At 45.6% G+C, this 14,364-nt stretch overlaps 1 protein-coding gene across 1 annotated transcript in view; it reads left to right on the plus strand.

The window, feature by feature from the left end:
- The first annotated feature begins 8,769 nt into the window (after nt 1–8,769).
- IGFBP7 (insulin like growth factor binding protein 7) overlaps nt 8,770–14,364 on the plus strand; it is a 76,194-nt gene continuing 70,599 nt past the window's right edge. The window contains exon 1 of the mRNA XM_065914677.1: nt 8,770–9,303. Within this exon, the coding sequence (XP_065770749.1) occupies nt 8,829–9,303 (475 nt within the window). The 5' untranslated portion in view covers nt 8,770–8,828. The remainder of the gene's footprint in view (nt 9,304–14,364) is intronic.

Here is a 14,364-nt window from a genome sequence, read left to right on the forward strand (position 1 = left end):
GGTCTTATACTTTTCCAGGATTCCCTCTGTTCTGGCCCATCACCATGTCTCTTAAAAAGCAAGCATTTATATTAAACTATGAGAAGGTACTAATGAGGGAAGTGGCTAGGCATGAAGGGATTTGAATTTGAAATTTGATAGTTATGGAGATTGAAGATACTGGAATTAGCTTGTTATTCCCCTAAGAGGCAGACATCCCAGCGAGGTAGCTCCATGGCGGGAATGTAATAAAGCAACAATCATGTCCTTTGGGTAATCAGCTTTTCCAAAAGTCAATCTTTAGCATCACTGAAAGGAATGTTACTATTCTAATCCCTTAACAAGCTTAGGAAAAAAATCAGCATCAGTGAAAGAAAATGTGGTACTCAACTTCTTAACATTGTAGCTGATGATCTGTTCAGAAGGGAAGGGATCCAGGCATTCAGGCTAAACATCCTCACAAATTTTCAAAGACACCCATGTAACCCCTTCATGAGCATAACGAAGTTTGTGACTGAACCCTTGTCCCCCGAAAATGATTTTTCCCTCCTGGTTTCACGTTCTCCCACACCACTTACCTTGAGGAGCCATTTTTCATTTGTCTACTTTTTTACTCTTCTACTTTGCCAAGGTGAATTATGGAATCAGGGAACTGGAAGATTAATGTGAGGGTACTGCATCATTTACCACCAAATGATCATATCATTTCCCCCACAACAAAAAAGGATGGAGCCTAATTATGGAATAACCCAAAGAGATTTCTTCCTACTTGTTGTCACAAAAAGCAATGCTGTCTAATTTATTTTATACAGGAATGTAAATGTAAGAGTCTACGTCAAAGTTAAGGTGTAAAATAATGAATTTTAAGCTGGGAAATGAAATTCCTAGAGGTTTCAGATCCTCACGTGATAATATCTACTACAGTAAGCCGGTAAATGAAGCTCCAGAACGTAAACCTACATTTTCTTTGCAACTCTGTATATCTGGAAGTTAGCTTATTATTCAGTGACTTTCTTAAATCTCGAAAGACTGTCAATAACAGAGCAGAATACAAACAAGACCATCTTCCTCGACGATCTTTTAGAGTTCTCGGTTATCTCTGTGCCCCTGATGACCTTCGATCAGGTCTAACAGCACACTCGCGTCAGCTAGCTTTCAATGACCTCCAGAGAAGTCCTCCAAGTTCTGTCTCTAATATTGAATTTTATAGGCTATTAACACCTTTTCAATTATATCATTAGCTATTTCCCTGTATAGCAATAGGTCTTTTAAGAGGTCAGATATAGAAAGCTGATAAGAAATGAGTTTCTGTCCTTTATAAAACAACAAGATTTTATCATTGAGAGACTTCACATACAGAGAAAACAAACTTCAAGGGCTGACTCTTAGTCAGGGCCCTGAAGCATCCCTAGAGCAATGTGATGCAATTGTTAGAGAACTTCTCTTGCTTCCCTTTCTGGAACTGTACAAAAAGGACAGACCTGGTTTTGTAAAGAATTAGCATGGCCAGGAACTTCCCTGAGAATCTGCTCTGCGATGCGGGGTATGCAGATTCGATCCCTGGTTGGGGAACTAAGACCCCACAAGCCTCAGTGCAACCAAGCCGGTGGACTACGACTGCTGAGCCCACGCACCACGACTAGAGTACGTGCACTTCAAAGAAAGACCCACATGCCACACTAAGCCTCCATACGACCAAATCAATTAAATAACTCAAAAAAGAATCAGCATGTCCAAAATCAACAGCCTCTAGAGAGTCCTCCAAGTTCTGTATCTAATACTGAATTTTACAGGCTATTCAGTACAGTTCAGTCAGTCATGTCTGACTCTTTGTGACCCCATGGACTGCAGCATGCCAGGTTTTCCAGTCCATCACCAATTCTCGAAGTTAACTCAAACTCATGTCCATTGAGTTGTTGATGCCATCCAACCATCTCATCCTCTGTCATCCCCTTCTCCTCCCGCCTTCAATCTCTCCCAGCATCAGGCTCTTTTCCAATAAGTCAGTTCTCTGCATCAGATGGCCAGAGTATTGGAGCTTCAGCTTCATATAGGCTATTAACACCTATAAATAGCTATTTCCTTCCCCCAACACAAACCTGCTTCTGCAGCAGCTATCATCTCATCTTCCATGCAAGAAATGTCGAGGTTTCTCTTGAGTTGCTTCCCAGTCAGATGCTTCCTGAGGCCTGATAGATTCTACCTCTTAAAGACCCCTCAACCATCCCTTCCTCTCTACTTAGGAGGACCATATGTTCCTGGTGTCCAGGACGACCTTGATTTATGCCTGTTGTCCAGTGTAATTATGAACAATGCCCTCCTCGTGCTCACAAATGTGTCCAGGAAGGACAAGAAATGATGTGGTCCATGCCCTGCAGCTCCACGGCTATGACTTGCTCCAAGCTCTCATTGATTTCTGCCTGGATGGCGGTAGTAGTTGGCAGTAGTGGGTGGCTGAGACTGTCCAAATGATCCTCCCTTTCATCCATTTACTTTCCAAGCTTTTTAATCGAGTGCCAATTCTGAGCCAGACAGTGTTGGCACCAGAGCCAACTTCCCTGTAAGGCTTTGCACACTACACAAGGGTGCCCAGCCCAGGGAACAAGTGAGGCTAAAGTTCAGCCTTCCCTCCACCTGCCAGCCCACGCACCTTGGTGGGGCTAGGTCCTCTTCTCAGGAGAAAGATGTTCCTTGTTCTTGGTGCCAGCTGCTTACCAATCTTGTACCCTCAGTGCTGCACCTGCTCATTTGGGTGCTGCTTTCTAATTCACAGGAAGCCACTGCACAGGCCTCAGGGGGCCTCTGCACTGTGGCCATTACATTCCTTCTCCATTTGAATCCATTTCCCTCCTCTGTATTGACCTTCCTACATTGCAAACCTGATCTTGCCTCCTACCTGCATTCTTCAGCAGCTCACTGTCACCTAGAAGTTGCAATTCAAAGTCCTGGGCATGATCTGCAAAGTCCTAGATCATCTGACATCTCCCCTCTTTCCAGACTCATTTCCCCCCATTTCTCCCAACACACACCTTCCTTCAGCTGTGCTAGACATGTTCTGTTGCTGGAATGTACCAAAATGGATTCCGCCGCCTTCATTCCTTTTCTTGTGCTGTTTATCTGGGCTGGGATGGTCACCCATATCCCACCCCATCCCTGAAAATCTTACTGATGATGATGAAGAAGGAGGAAGGAGGCGGGGAAAGGTGAGATGATAAAGATGATAGATAATTACTATAACAGACTGTTGAATGGAACAACTTTTCTCTTGCCTGACAATGACACTGGGATCCATAACCCAAAACAATGTGTCCCCACATTCTGAAAAAGGGCCACCAAGAACTGGAGCAGACTCTTCCTCAAATTTTTCCTAAATAGCCCTACCCCAATCAACCCCAGCAGCACACTAGCCCCCACTCTATATAAGGAGGTTGGTTGGGGAGTAAAAACCTATTGGAGGATGCAAGGGGCTTCTCCTCCTCTCCCATGCCTCTCCCCCTCCACCCTCCCCCACCCAAAGAAGCCAAGTAAGGGGAGTGGGAAGTCAATGTATTTGTGATGATCGCCATACAGGGAGACAAACATTCCATTTTCCAAATAGACATTTGGTGAGAAGGATGGGCACAGAGAAATACAGCAGGGTAGGCTGCATGGCCCCATGGGTTTTCTACGAATGCCACTGAAGCCTGCTGGCCAGAGAAGTCTCAAAGATGCCCCACGAAGAGGGATGCTTGCCAGGTATGAGGACCCGTCAGTGAAGGGTGTTAGAGTGTACTATGGATTGGGGCTAAAGGTCAGCTGGTAAAGAATCTGCCTGCAACGCAGGAAAGCCCGGTTCAGTTCCTGGGTCGGGAAGTCCCACTGGAGAAGGTGTAGGCCCCCCACTTCAGTATTCTTGGGCTTTTCTGGTGACTCAGATGGTAAAGAATCTGCCTGCAGTGTGGAAGACCTGAGTTCGATCCCTGGGTTGGGAAGATCCCTTGAGGGAGGGCATGGCAACCCACTCCAGTATCCTTGCCTGGAGAATTCCCACTGACAGAGGAGCCTGGTGGGCTACAGCCCATGGGGTCACAAAGAGTCAGACACGAATGAGCGAATAAGCATACATGGATTGGGATGGAGAAAGTTTTGCTGAAGCTGGATAGAAGAGAAGGAGCTAAAAGGAGATAGCTCATGTGTCATTGCCTTTCATCCAAAGACCACCAGGAAAATACCTGTAGTCAAGTAAGGTGGGTTTATTACTCATCGTAGCAAAAGAGAACGGACTCCATACAGAACTGCTGGGAGTCCCAGTAAGAGGGAGTTAGAAAGAACTATTATGGGATTTGGGGTTGGCTAGGAAAGGTTCAAAGAAGCCAGAGCTTGCCCTAGATAGAAAGAATTCAGTGACTGAGTATCTCAATGCATCATATCTATAAGGAAGGAAGATGAGCAATATAAGGCTATAACTGGTAAAGTAGCAGTCTTGTTCAGTGAAGAGATGAAGGTTCTTAGTATTTTATGGTGGCAATTCATCTGAAGTGGGGAAGAGCTTACCCTTATGACTCTCAGAGGAAACCAACGCTTCTGGCACCTTGATCTTGGACTGCCAGCTTCCAGAACTGTGAGAAAATCAGCCTCTGTGGTACAAGCCACCCAGTCTGTGGTATTGTGCTATGGTAGCCATAGCAAACTAACACAGGCCTATAACAAGTAAAGAGATGGAAATAATAACCAAACACTTCCAGAGCAGAAAAAGCCCAGGCCCAGATGGCTTCACTGGATTTTCAGTTCATTTCATTGCTCAGTCATGTATGACTCTTTGCGACCCCATGGACTGCAGCACGCCGGGCTTCCCTGTCCATCACCAACTCCCAGAGTTTACTCAAACTCATGTCCATTGAGTCAGTGATGCTATCCAACCATCTCATCCTCTGTCACCCCCTTCTCACCCACCTTCAATCTTTCCCAGCATCAGGGTCTTTTCAAATGAGTCAGCTCTTCACATGAGGTGGCCAAAGTACTGGAGTTTCAGCTTCAGTATCAGTCCTTCCAATGACCACTCAGGACTGATTTCCTTTAGGATGGACTGGTTGGATCTCCTTGCAGTCCAAGGGACTCTCAGGAGTCTTTTCCAACAGCACAGTTCCAAAGCATCAATTCTTCGGCACTCAGCTTTCTTTATAGTCCAACTCTCACATCCATACATGACTACTGGAAAAACCATTGCCTTGACCAGATGGACCTTTGTTGGCAAAGTAATGTCTCAGCTTTTTAATATGCTATCTAGGTTGGTCATACTTTTCTTCCAAGGAGTAAACGTCTTTTAATTTCATGGCTGCAGTCACCATCTGCACTGATTTTGGAGCCCCCAAAAATATGAAGTCTGACACTATTTCCACTATTTCTCCATCTATTTGCCATGAAGTGATGGGACCAGATGCCATGATCTTAGTTTTCTGAATGTTGAGCTTTAAGCCAACTTTTTCACTCTCCTCTTTCACTTTCATCAAGAGGCTCTTTAGTTCCTCTTCACTTTCTGCCATAAAGGTGGTGTCATCTGCATATCTGAGGTTATTGATATTTCTCCCTGCAATCTTGATTCCAGCTTGTGCTTCATCCAGCCCAGTGTTTCTCACGATGTACTCTGCATATAAGTAAAATAAGCAGGGTGACAATATACAGCCTTGACGTACTCCTTTTCCTATTTGGAACCATTCTGTTGTTCCATGTCCAGTTTTAACTGTTGCTTGCTGACCTGCATACAAGTTTCTCAAGAGACAGGTCAGGTGGTTTGGTATGCCCATCTCTTTCAGAATTTTCCACAGTTTATTATGATCCACACAGTCAAAGGCTTTGGCATTGTCAATAAAGCAGAAGTAGATATTTTTCTGAAACTCTCTTGCTTTTCCCATGATCCAACGGATGTTGGCAATTTCATCTCTGGTTCCTCTGCCTTTTCTAAAACCAGCCTGAACATTTGGAAGTTCACAGTTCACGTATCGTTGAAGCCTGTCTTGGAGAATTTTGAGCATTACTAGCGTGTGAGGTGAGTGCAATTGTGCCGTAGTTTGAGCATTCTTTGGCATTGCATTTCTTTGGGAAGTCTTTCACTGAATTTTACTAACCATTTAAAGAAGAATTGTACCAATTCTTCAGAAACCTCCAAAACAAGCAGAAGATAAAGAAATAATTTCTGATTCATCCTACAACACCACTATTACTGTGATATCAAAACCAGACATCACACAGAAAGAAAATTACAATCCAATATCTCCTATGAAAACAGATGCAAAAATCCTCAGCAAAATATTAGCAAATCCCATCTAGAAACATATAAAAAAAGGGGGGGGGGGACTATATATCATGGCCAAGTGAAATTTATTCCAGGAAGGCAATTTTGGTTTAACATCCAAAAATCAATTAATGTAAAACATTATGTCTCAGAATAATATACATCTTTATTGATCATTTCAATAGATGCAAAAAAAGGCATTTGACAAAATGCAATACCTCTTCATGATAAAAGCACTCCACATATTGGAAATAGAAGGCAATTTCCTCAATGTAACAGGAACATCTATGAAAAACCCACAGCTAACATCTTACTTAATGGCAAAAGACTGAAAGCATTCCCTCTGAGATCAAGAACTGGGCAAGGATGCTTACTCTCACCACTTCTCTTATATAACATTATATATAATATATATATGTATATTATATATATAATGTAATGCTAGAGGTTCTAACCAGGGCAATTAGGCAAGAAAAAGAGATAGAGAGCATCCAGATAAAACAGGAAGAAGAAAAATTCTTCTGTTTGCAGAGAACATATCTCACCTAGATATCTAGGCTTTTCCTCTCACCAGAGCTGAAGCTGAATGGGAAACAGTATCAAGTTTCTTTGCAAAGACTCCCCTTTCCTGCCTTTTCTCCTTCTGAATAACCACAGCGCTCTATTGTCAGGTCCTCCAGATTGGCGTCATCACACAGAGCCAAGGCACCCCCTTCAGTGATAAACACCAGGCTTGCTCTTCCACATGCTGGGAAATGAGGTCCCCCCATCAAAGACACACTCGTGTGCCACGCGTTTGTGTTCTTACTGCTGACTCCACTCAGGGTGTGAAAAACCCTGTGAGCTCCAGCCCTCAGTGGTGCAGCTGCTGTCGGGGCCTGCCCCGACTCCCCAAACCCTCCCTACACAAAACCGCATACAGCCTGAGGGCTTCCTCTGGTCACAGAGCCCACCCTGCCCAGAGCCGGCTGGATAATCAACCACCTTTCCTGGCTGTCTTCCCCCCTGCTCACCTCCTCCTGCCTCTGTCCCCTGCCCTCAGCTGATGCATCCTGACCCCAGGTAAACGACTTGCACAGGAACCCTTGTCTCAGGATCTGGAGATCTGAAAACTACAATAGTCACAGTGGGTCATGAAATCAACTTAGTGGACCTTGACCAGGGAATTCATAAAACTGAAATGGAACAGGCAGTATCAGAGTGCCCTCTCTGCATTTGGCTGAATTTGGGACAGTAGACTGGGTCATGTAAACTCTATAACTGGGAGACAAAGGTAAGAACACATACGAAAAATCTGCTCTAAAGACTTTTCATTGTTTCATAAACAATTTTCTTGTCAACATAGACCTTTAAAAGAAAAAAGTGCCACTTTTCTAGAACATGCTAAGGAGAGGCCAGAGAATAAGAGCTAAGTTTTCCCAATAGGAAGATGCTTGATATTTTATTCTCTGAATTTTGTGACTAATTTTCAAAAAATTATACAATAATTATCCTAGGAAGACTGGCGAGAGTGACATCTAGAGACTGCTGGTGGTATGGTGAACCGCACACTTTTTGAGTTAGCAATCCTATAATGCCTTGGACTTATGCTAAGAAAAAAGAATTCAAAGAATTCAAATGCAATGCGTAGAATGACACACGGCAGTGCTGTAAGTTTCATAAACATGAAAACAACTTAAAGTTATGCTTAATAAGAGGGATTTATGGAGCCTTTTCTCTTGGAAAAAAGCTTTGAAGTTGAGTTCCCAGAGTACTTTTCAGGAAGACTAAGGGGGAACAGTCAGTCATTTATATATTAAAAAAAAAAAAAAAAAAAAAAAAAAAAAACCTCAACAGAACGACTGGTGAAAGCCGGGGCGCTCTAGGGGCCTCGGAGGCCGCACCCCCCAAGTCGTGCTCAGGCCTGCAGACGGGTTCGATGGCAGTCCAGCACCACATATTACAAGCTGAGGACACAACCAGCTCTCGCATGGGTTCCAGGACTCACAGATAAAACCTGACATGAGAAAGCACACGGGGAGCAGGCGGTTATGCGGGTCCAGAAAGAGGAGCGGTTGGCAACAATTTGTCCTTTAAGCTTGGCACCCATGACCACACCGGGCCTGTGGCCAACCGGGACACAAAATCTCCACGTGGGGTGTGGAAGACGAATTGTTCTTAAAAGAGATTCGCAAACCGCAGAACGATCAATACTCAGGTCTCCCAGACCCACGAGAATATAATGGATTACACAGGAGGCCACCGCAAAGTTGTTGTGAAAAAGTATGAATATTTGGACTGCGAGAGCCGAGGGCCAAGGGTGTGGGGGAGCTGTTCTCACTGCGGGCGATGGCCCAGGGATGGGGCGCACGCCGCCCTGGGGGGCAGGGGGCCGAGCATCCCCGGGCCCGCGCCGCCCCGCCCGGCCCCGCCAGCAGGGGCGCGCTCGAGCCCCGCGCTCCCGGGCGGGGCGGCGCGGGCCCGGCGGCCCGGCTCTCGCCGCCCCGGGGTGTGGTTCCCGCGGCCGGGTTTAAAACGCTGGCCCGCGGGGCCCGGCTCACTCGCGCGCCCGCCGCCGCCGCCGCCGCCGCGCCCCGCCATGGAGCGGCCCCCGCTGCCCGCCCTGCTCCTCGGCGCCGCCGGGCTGCTGCTCCTGCTCCTGCCCCTCTCCTCTTCCTCCTCTTCGGACGCCTGCGGCCCCTGCGAGCCGGCCGCCTGCCCGCCCCTGCCCCCGCGGGGCTGCCAGCTGGGCGAGACGCGCGACGCGTGCGGCTGCTGCCCGGTGTGCGCCCGCGGCGAGGGCGAGCCGTGCGGGGGCGGCGGCGCCGGCAGGGGGCACTGCGCGCCGGGCATGGAGTGCGTGAAGAGCCGCAAGAGGCGGAAGGGTAAAGCCGGGGCAGCAGCGGGCGGCCCGCTGGTGAGCGGCGTGTGTGTGTGCAAGAGCCGCTACCCCGTGTGCGGCAGCGACGGCGTCACCTACTCCAGCGGCTGCCAGCTGCGCGCCGCCAGCCTCAGGGCCGAGAGCCGCGGGGAGAAGGCCGTCACCCAGGTCAGCAAGGGCACCTGCGAGCAAGGTGGGCACCGGCGCCTCCCCGTGGGCCCCGCCCCGCCCCTGAGAGAGCCGGGCGCCCCCTGGCGGCGCGGAGCCGGCACGGCGTCTGCGGCCGGCGCGCCCGGCTGAGTCCCGCGGCTCCTCCCGTGGGCATCCCAGCAGACAGGAGCTGGGGGAGTCGGCGGTCGTGGGATGCCGCGAGGGAGGGGTGGGCGACGCCTCCTCTTCTCTCTCTCTCTCTCTCTTTTTTGTTTTTGTTTTTTTTTTGGTAATTTTATTTTGAGAGTTCGATGCATGCGCCAAGAAAGTGAGGACTCGTGGAGCGAGCGTATATATGGAAAAGATGTCCCAGTACCATAGACTCTCCCGTCCCCAAAGCCCACCCCGCTCATACTAACAACTGGCAAATCGATTCACAAAAGCTGCCCCCGCTCTTTGGGGAGCCCAGAAATACATTTTTCGCTTCATTCTTTCTTGGCTTGCGTGTCTAGATAGCGATGAAGGCAAGAGATAGGGAAAAGGAGTTTGACGACGAAATACAGAATAAGGCCTTTCAGAGAGAAGTCTCCTGTTTGATGAACTAGATTGTAAGAATTTTAAAAATTACATTTCATGGTTTCTTAATGTTAAGGGAAATAATTCAATTACTGAACGTAACAGATTCTCAAACAGTAATTTAAACTAGCTAGTTATTTGTGGGTTTAAAAAAAAAAAAACCTCTTTAAGGATGTCGTATATATTGTGAACCTTATGATCATTTTGTTTTTCTTTCTTTCTTCTTCCTTCTTTTCTTTCTTTTTTTTTTGAATAATTTGTCCCCAGGATGCACTTTTCAGCAGGAATGCCTTTGAGGTTATGTTTGGTTGTTTATTTTATCCCAGACAAGCCCAAGCTTGCCATAAATGAAAGGGGAAAATAAAGAGAGCCTGGACTTGCAAAACAAAAGGAGGGGGCTTTTAATTCTCGTGTCTGAAATAACATTTTCCATAGAAAGCAGTTTCAGGGGAAAGTTAGAAATCCAACCTTGGCAGCCCCATTCCTGGTCCCAGCCAAGGCAGAGAAAGGGAGAGAGGAGGCAGTTCTCCTGAAATGACAGAAGCAGTTGCTCTTTTAACTCAGCTCAGACTTTCTCCAAGCTCCCCAAGCAGTTATTTTGTTAGAGTTTTTCGCAGAAGTCCAAATAGCAAGTAGGTCATCTGTTGCTGATTGAAAGCCTTAAGTAGTGTAACCAACGTTAACTATTTATATTATCATCACATTAAACTTAGAAAAACCGCCATGCAAAGTAATCCACATGCTCTTCCAACAGAAACAGGCATTTGTTCCTTTGGATCTAACTTATCGGTCATACCATGAAAAAAGAAATGCGCATAGTTGAAGAATTCATTCCAAGTATTGACATTTTTCTTACACATTCCAAGGGGAATTTTTCCCCACAGCCTCCAAATCAATGGAATTTGCCTTATCAGAGCAGAAGGTTAACTAGAAGATTATTTAAGTATTACGGTCACTTCTAGCCTGTAGCTAGTTTTATTCATCTTCTTTCATTGCTATTTACATCTCTAAACACTCACACAGTGCAATTATAAAATATTTAGACTGATAGTCATGTAGAAGTAGTCATGTAACCTCATTATCATGTAATCCTTGATCCTCAGCATTTCTCAAAACTTTAAACGTCATGAGGATACAGACCTAGTTTTCCTTTATGTTTGGGAAGATGTTAAGAGAAATAACTTCTGAAACTGGAAACCTTGTCATAAATTAGTCCCCCAACCCAATCTAAATTTAGAGATAAGGAGTCTAGTGCCTGAGACCATTTTATAGAAAAAAGTCGGGGAGAGCAGGAAAGAATGTGAGGTCCACCAGGGTACATTTCCACAGCAGAGATAAATGGGGCTAAAGCCAGATCTAATCTGTTTCTCCTGACTCCTGAAGGTGTTTTGACACATCATAGAAGCAAACCCATCAGCGTGCCTTTAACCTCTATGCCATTTAGTACTGGGACTTTGCAAAGAATAGAAATGCATTCTCCAGGTTCTTCAATCTAGAAAGGGTTCTTCTTCTACCCTCAGAAGAAACTGGAGTTATGCCTCCTCAAGTACTGAGATGGAGAGGGCATCACTGTTTGTCTCACTTAACCTGCATTTACTGAGAGCAGGTGGCAGGTGTCGGCATTCTTGCTAGATGCTGTGCTGTTAAGAGGATGCACAGAAGAAGTCTGATCTTGCTGATTAACAAAGCATCCATACAAATTACAAACCTGTCACCCAGAGCACTTTTCCTGGAGCCCTGGAGAACCCTGATCTGAAAGGTCAGTAATCTCACCTAGTAATCTCACCTAAGACTGTCATCATGAATTTAGTGCCAATAGATCTTATTGAGGTCCCTGAAGCCATGAGTAACTAGAAAAGATTTGAAAATTCAGTTTAATAAAAAGTTAATAAAGGGACTTCCCTAGTGGTCCAGTGGCTAAGACTCTGTGCTCCCAATGCAGAGGACCTGGGTTCGATCCCTGATCAGGGAACTAGATCCCAGTTCAGTTCAGTTCAGTCGCTCAGTTGTGTCCGACTCTGCGACCCCATGAACTGCAGCACGCCAGGCCTCCCTGTCCATCACCAACTCCCAGAGTTTACCCAAACCCATGTCCATTGAGTCGGTAATGCCATCCCGCCATCTCATCCTCTGTCGTCCCCTTCTCCTCCTGCCCTCAGTCTTTCCCAGCATCAATGTCTTTTCCAATGAGTCAGCTCTTCGCATGAGGTGGCCAAAGTATTGGAGTTTCAGCTTCAGCATCAGTCCTTCCAATGAACACCCAGGACTGATCTCCTTTAGGATGGACTGGTTGCTGCAAATAAGAGTCCACATACCACAACCAAGACTTCACATAGTCAAACAAATAATTTTTTTTTTTAAGTTAATAGAGATGCCAAGATGTGTAATAAAATCTCACAGGGAAGAACACCATGCCTCTTTATTCTGTGTCTTGGTTACTCTTTTTGTGCATAATCCTTTATGTCTGAGTTACTTGGCAATCCCTTGGTCCTTGTGTCTCATTCCCTCTTCTCCCTCAGAATTAAGTTTTTACTTGTAGAACCAGAATTCATTCTTATGAGTCTTTCTTTCTAGTACCTTTGTTGTTTGCTATTATTCTGTCGTAAGTCATGTCTGACTCTTTGTGACCCCATGGACTTCAGCACGCTAGATTCCACTCTCCTCCAACATCTCCTGGAGTTTGCTCAAATTCATGTCCCTTGAGTCAGTGAGGCCATCCAACCAACCATCTCATTCTCTGCTGTCTCCTTCTCCTTTTGCCTTCAATCTTTTCCAGCATCAGAGTCTTTTTCCCATGAGTCAGCTCTTCACATCAGACGACCAAAGTACTGGAACTTCAGCTTCACCATCTGTCCTTCCAGTGAATATTCAGGGTTGATTTCCTTTAGGATTGACTGATTTGATCTTTTTGCTGTCTAAAAGACTCTCAAGAGTCTTCTCCAGCACTACAATTTGAAAGCATCAATTCTTTGGCGCTCATCCTTCTTTATGGTCCAACTCTCACATCTGTACATGACCACTGGAAAACCCATAGTTTTGACTAGATGGACCTTTGTGGACAAAGTGATGTCTCTGCTTTTATATACACTCTCTACATTTGTCATAGCTTTCCTTCCAAGGAGTAAGTGTCTTTTAGTTTCATGGCTGCAGTCACCATCTGCAGTGATTATGGAGCCCTAGAAAATAAAATCTGTCACTGCTTCCACTTTTTCCCCATCTATTTGCCATGAAGTGATGGGATCAAATGCCATGATCCTATGCTATGAATTTTATGAATGTTGAGTTTCAAGCCACCTTTTTACTCTCCTCTCAACCTCATTAAGAGGCTCTTTGGTTCCTCTTCACTTTTTGCCATTAGGGTAGTATCATCTACATAACTGAGGTTGTTGATATTTCTCCACTGAGGTTAGGTTGTTGATATTTCTCCCAACAATCCTGATTGAAGTTTGTGATTCATCCAGCCCAGCACTTCACATGATATATTTTGCAAATAGGCTTCCCTGGTGGCTCAGTTGGTAAAGAATCTTCCTGCAATGCAGGAGAACCAGGTTTGATTCCTGGGTCAGGAAGCTCCCCTGGAGAAGGGAATGGCAACCCACTCCAGTATTCTTGGCTGAAAAATTCCATGGACAGAGAAATCTGGTGGGCTACAGATCACAGGATTGCTAAGAGTCGGACACAACTGAGTGACTACAAATAAATAATAATTTTCATGTAAATTAAATAAGCAGGGTGACAATATACAGTCTTGTCATACTCCTTTGCCAATTTTGAAGTTGTTCCATTGTTCCGTGTCTGGTTCTAACTGTTACTTTTTTACCTGCAAACAGGTTTCTTAGGAGACAGGTAAGGTGGTCTGGTACACCCATCTCCAAGAATTCTCCAGTTTGTTGTGATCCACACAGTCAAAGGCTTTAGCATAGTCAATGAAGTAGAAATAGATGTTCTTCCCTTGCTTTCTCCATGATCCACCGAGTGTTGGCAATTTGATCTCTGGTTCCTCTGCTTTTTCTAAACCCAGCTTGTACATCTGGAATTTATCAGTTCACGTTCTGCTGAAGCCTAGCTTGAAGGATTTGGAGCACAGCATTGCTAGCATGTGAAATAAGCAAATGGCTCAGACCGTAAAGAATCTGCCTGCAATGCAAGAGATTGGGGTTTGATCCCTGGGTCAAGAAGATCCCCTGGGGAAGGGAATGGCTTCCCACTCCAATATTCTTGCCTAGAGAATTCCATGGACAGAGGAGCCCTGGCAGACTACAGTCCATGTGGTCGCAGAGTCAGACTGTACTGAGTGACTGACACTTTCACTTGAACATTCTTTGGCACTGCCCTTCTTTGGGATTGGAATGAAAACTGACCTTTTTAGTCCTGTGGCCATTGCTGAGTTTTCTAAATTTGCTGACATATTGAGTGCAGCACTTTAACAGCATCATCTTAAAGGATTTTGCCTAGCTCAGCTGGCACCTCTAGGACCAAGTTAAAACTACCTAGCACTTCACAATAACTCTTATTTTGGCCTCTTCTC

Source organism: Muntiacus reevesi, chromosome 22 (genome assembly GCF_963930625.1).
Source record: "Muntiacus reevesi chromosome 22, mMunRee1.1, whole genome shotgun sequence".
NCBI classification, from domain to species: Eukaryota; Metazoa; Chordata; class Mammalia; order Artiodactyla; family Cervidae; genus Muntiacus; species Muntiacus reevesi.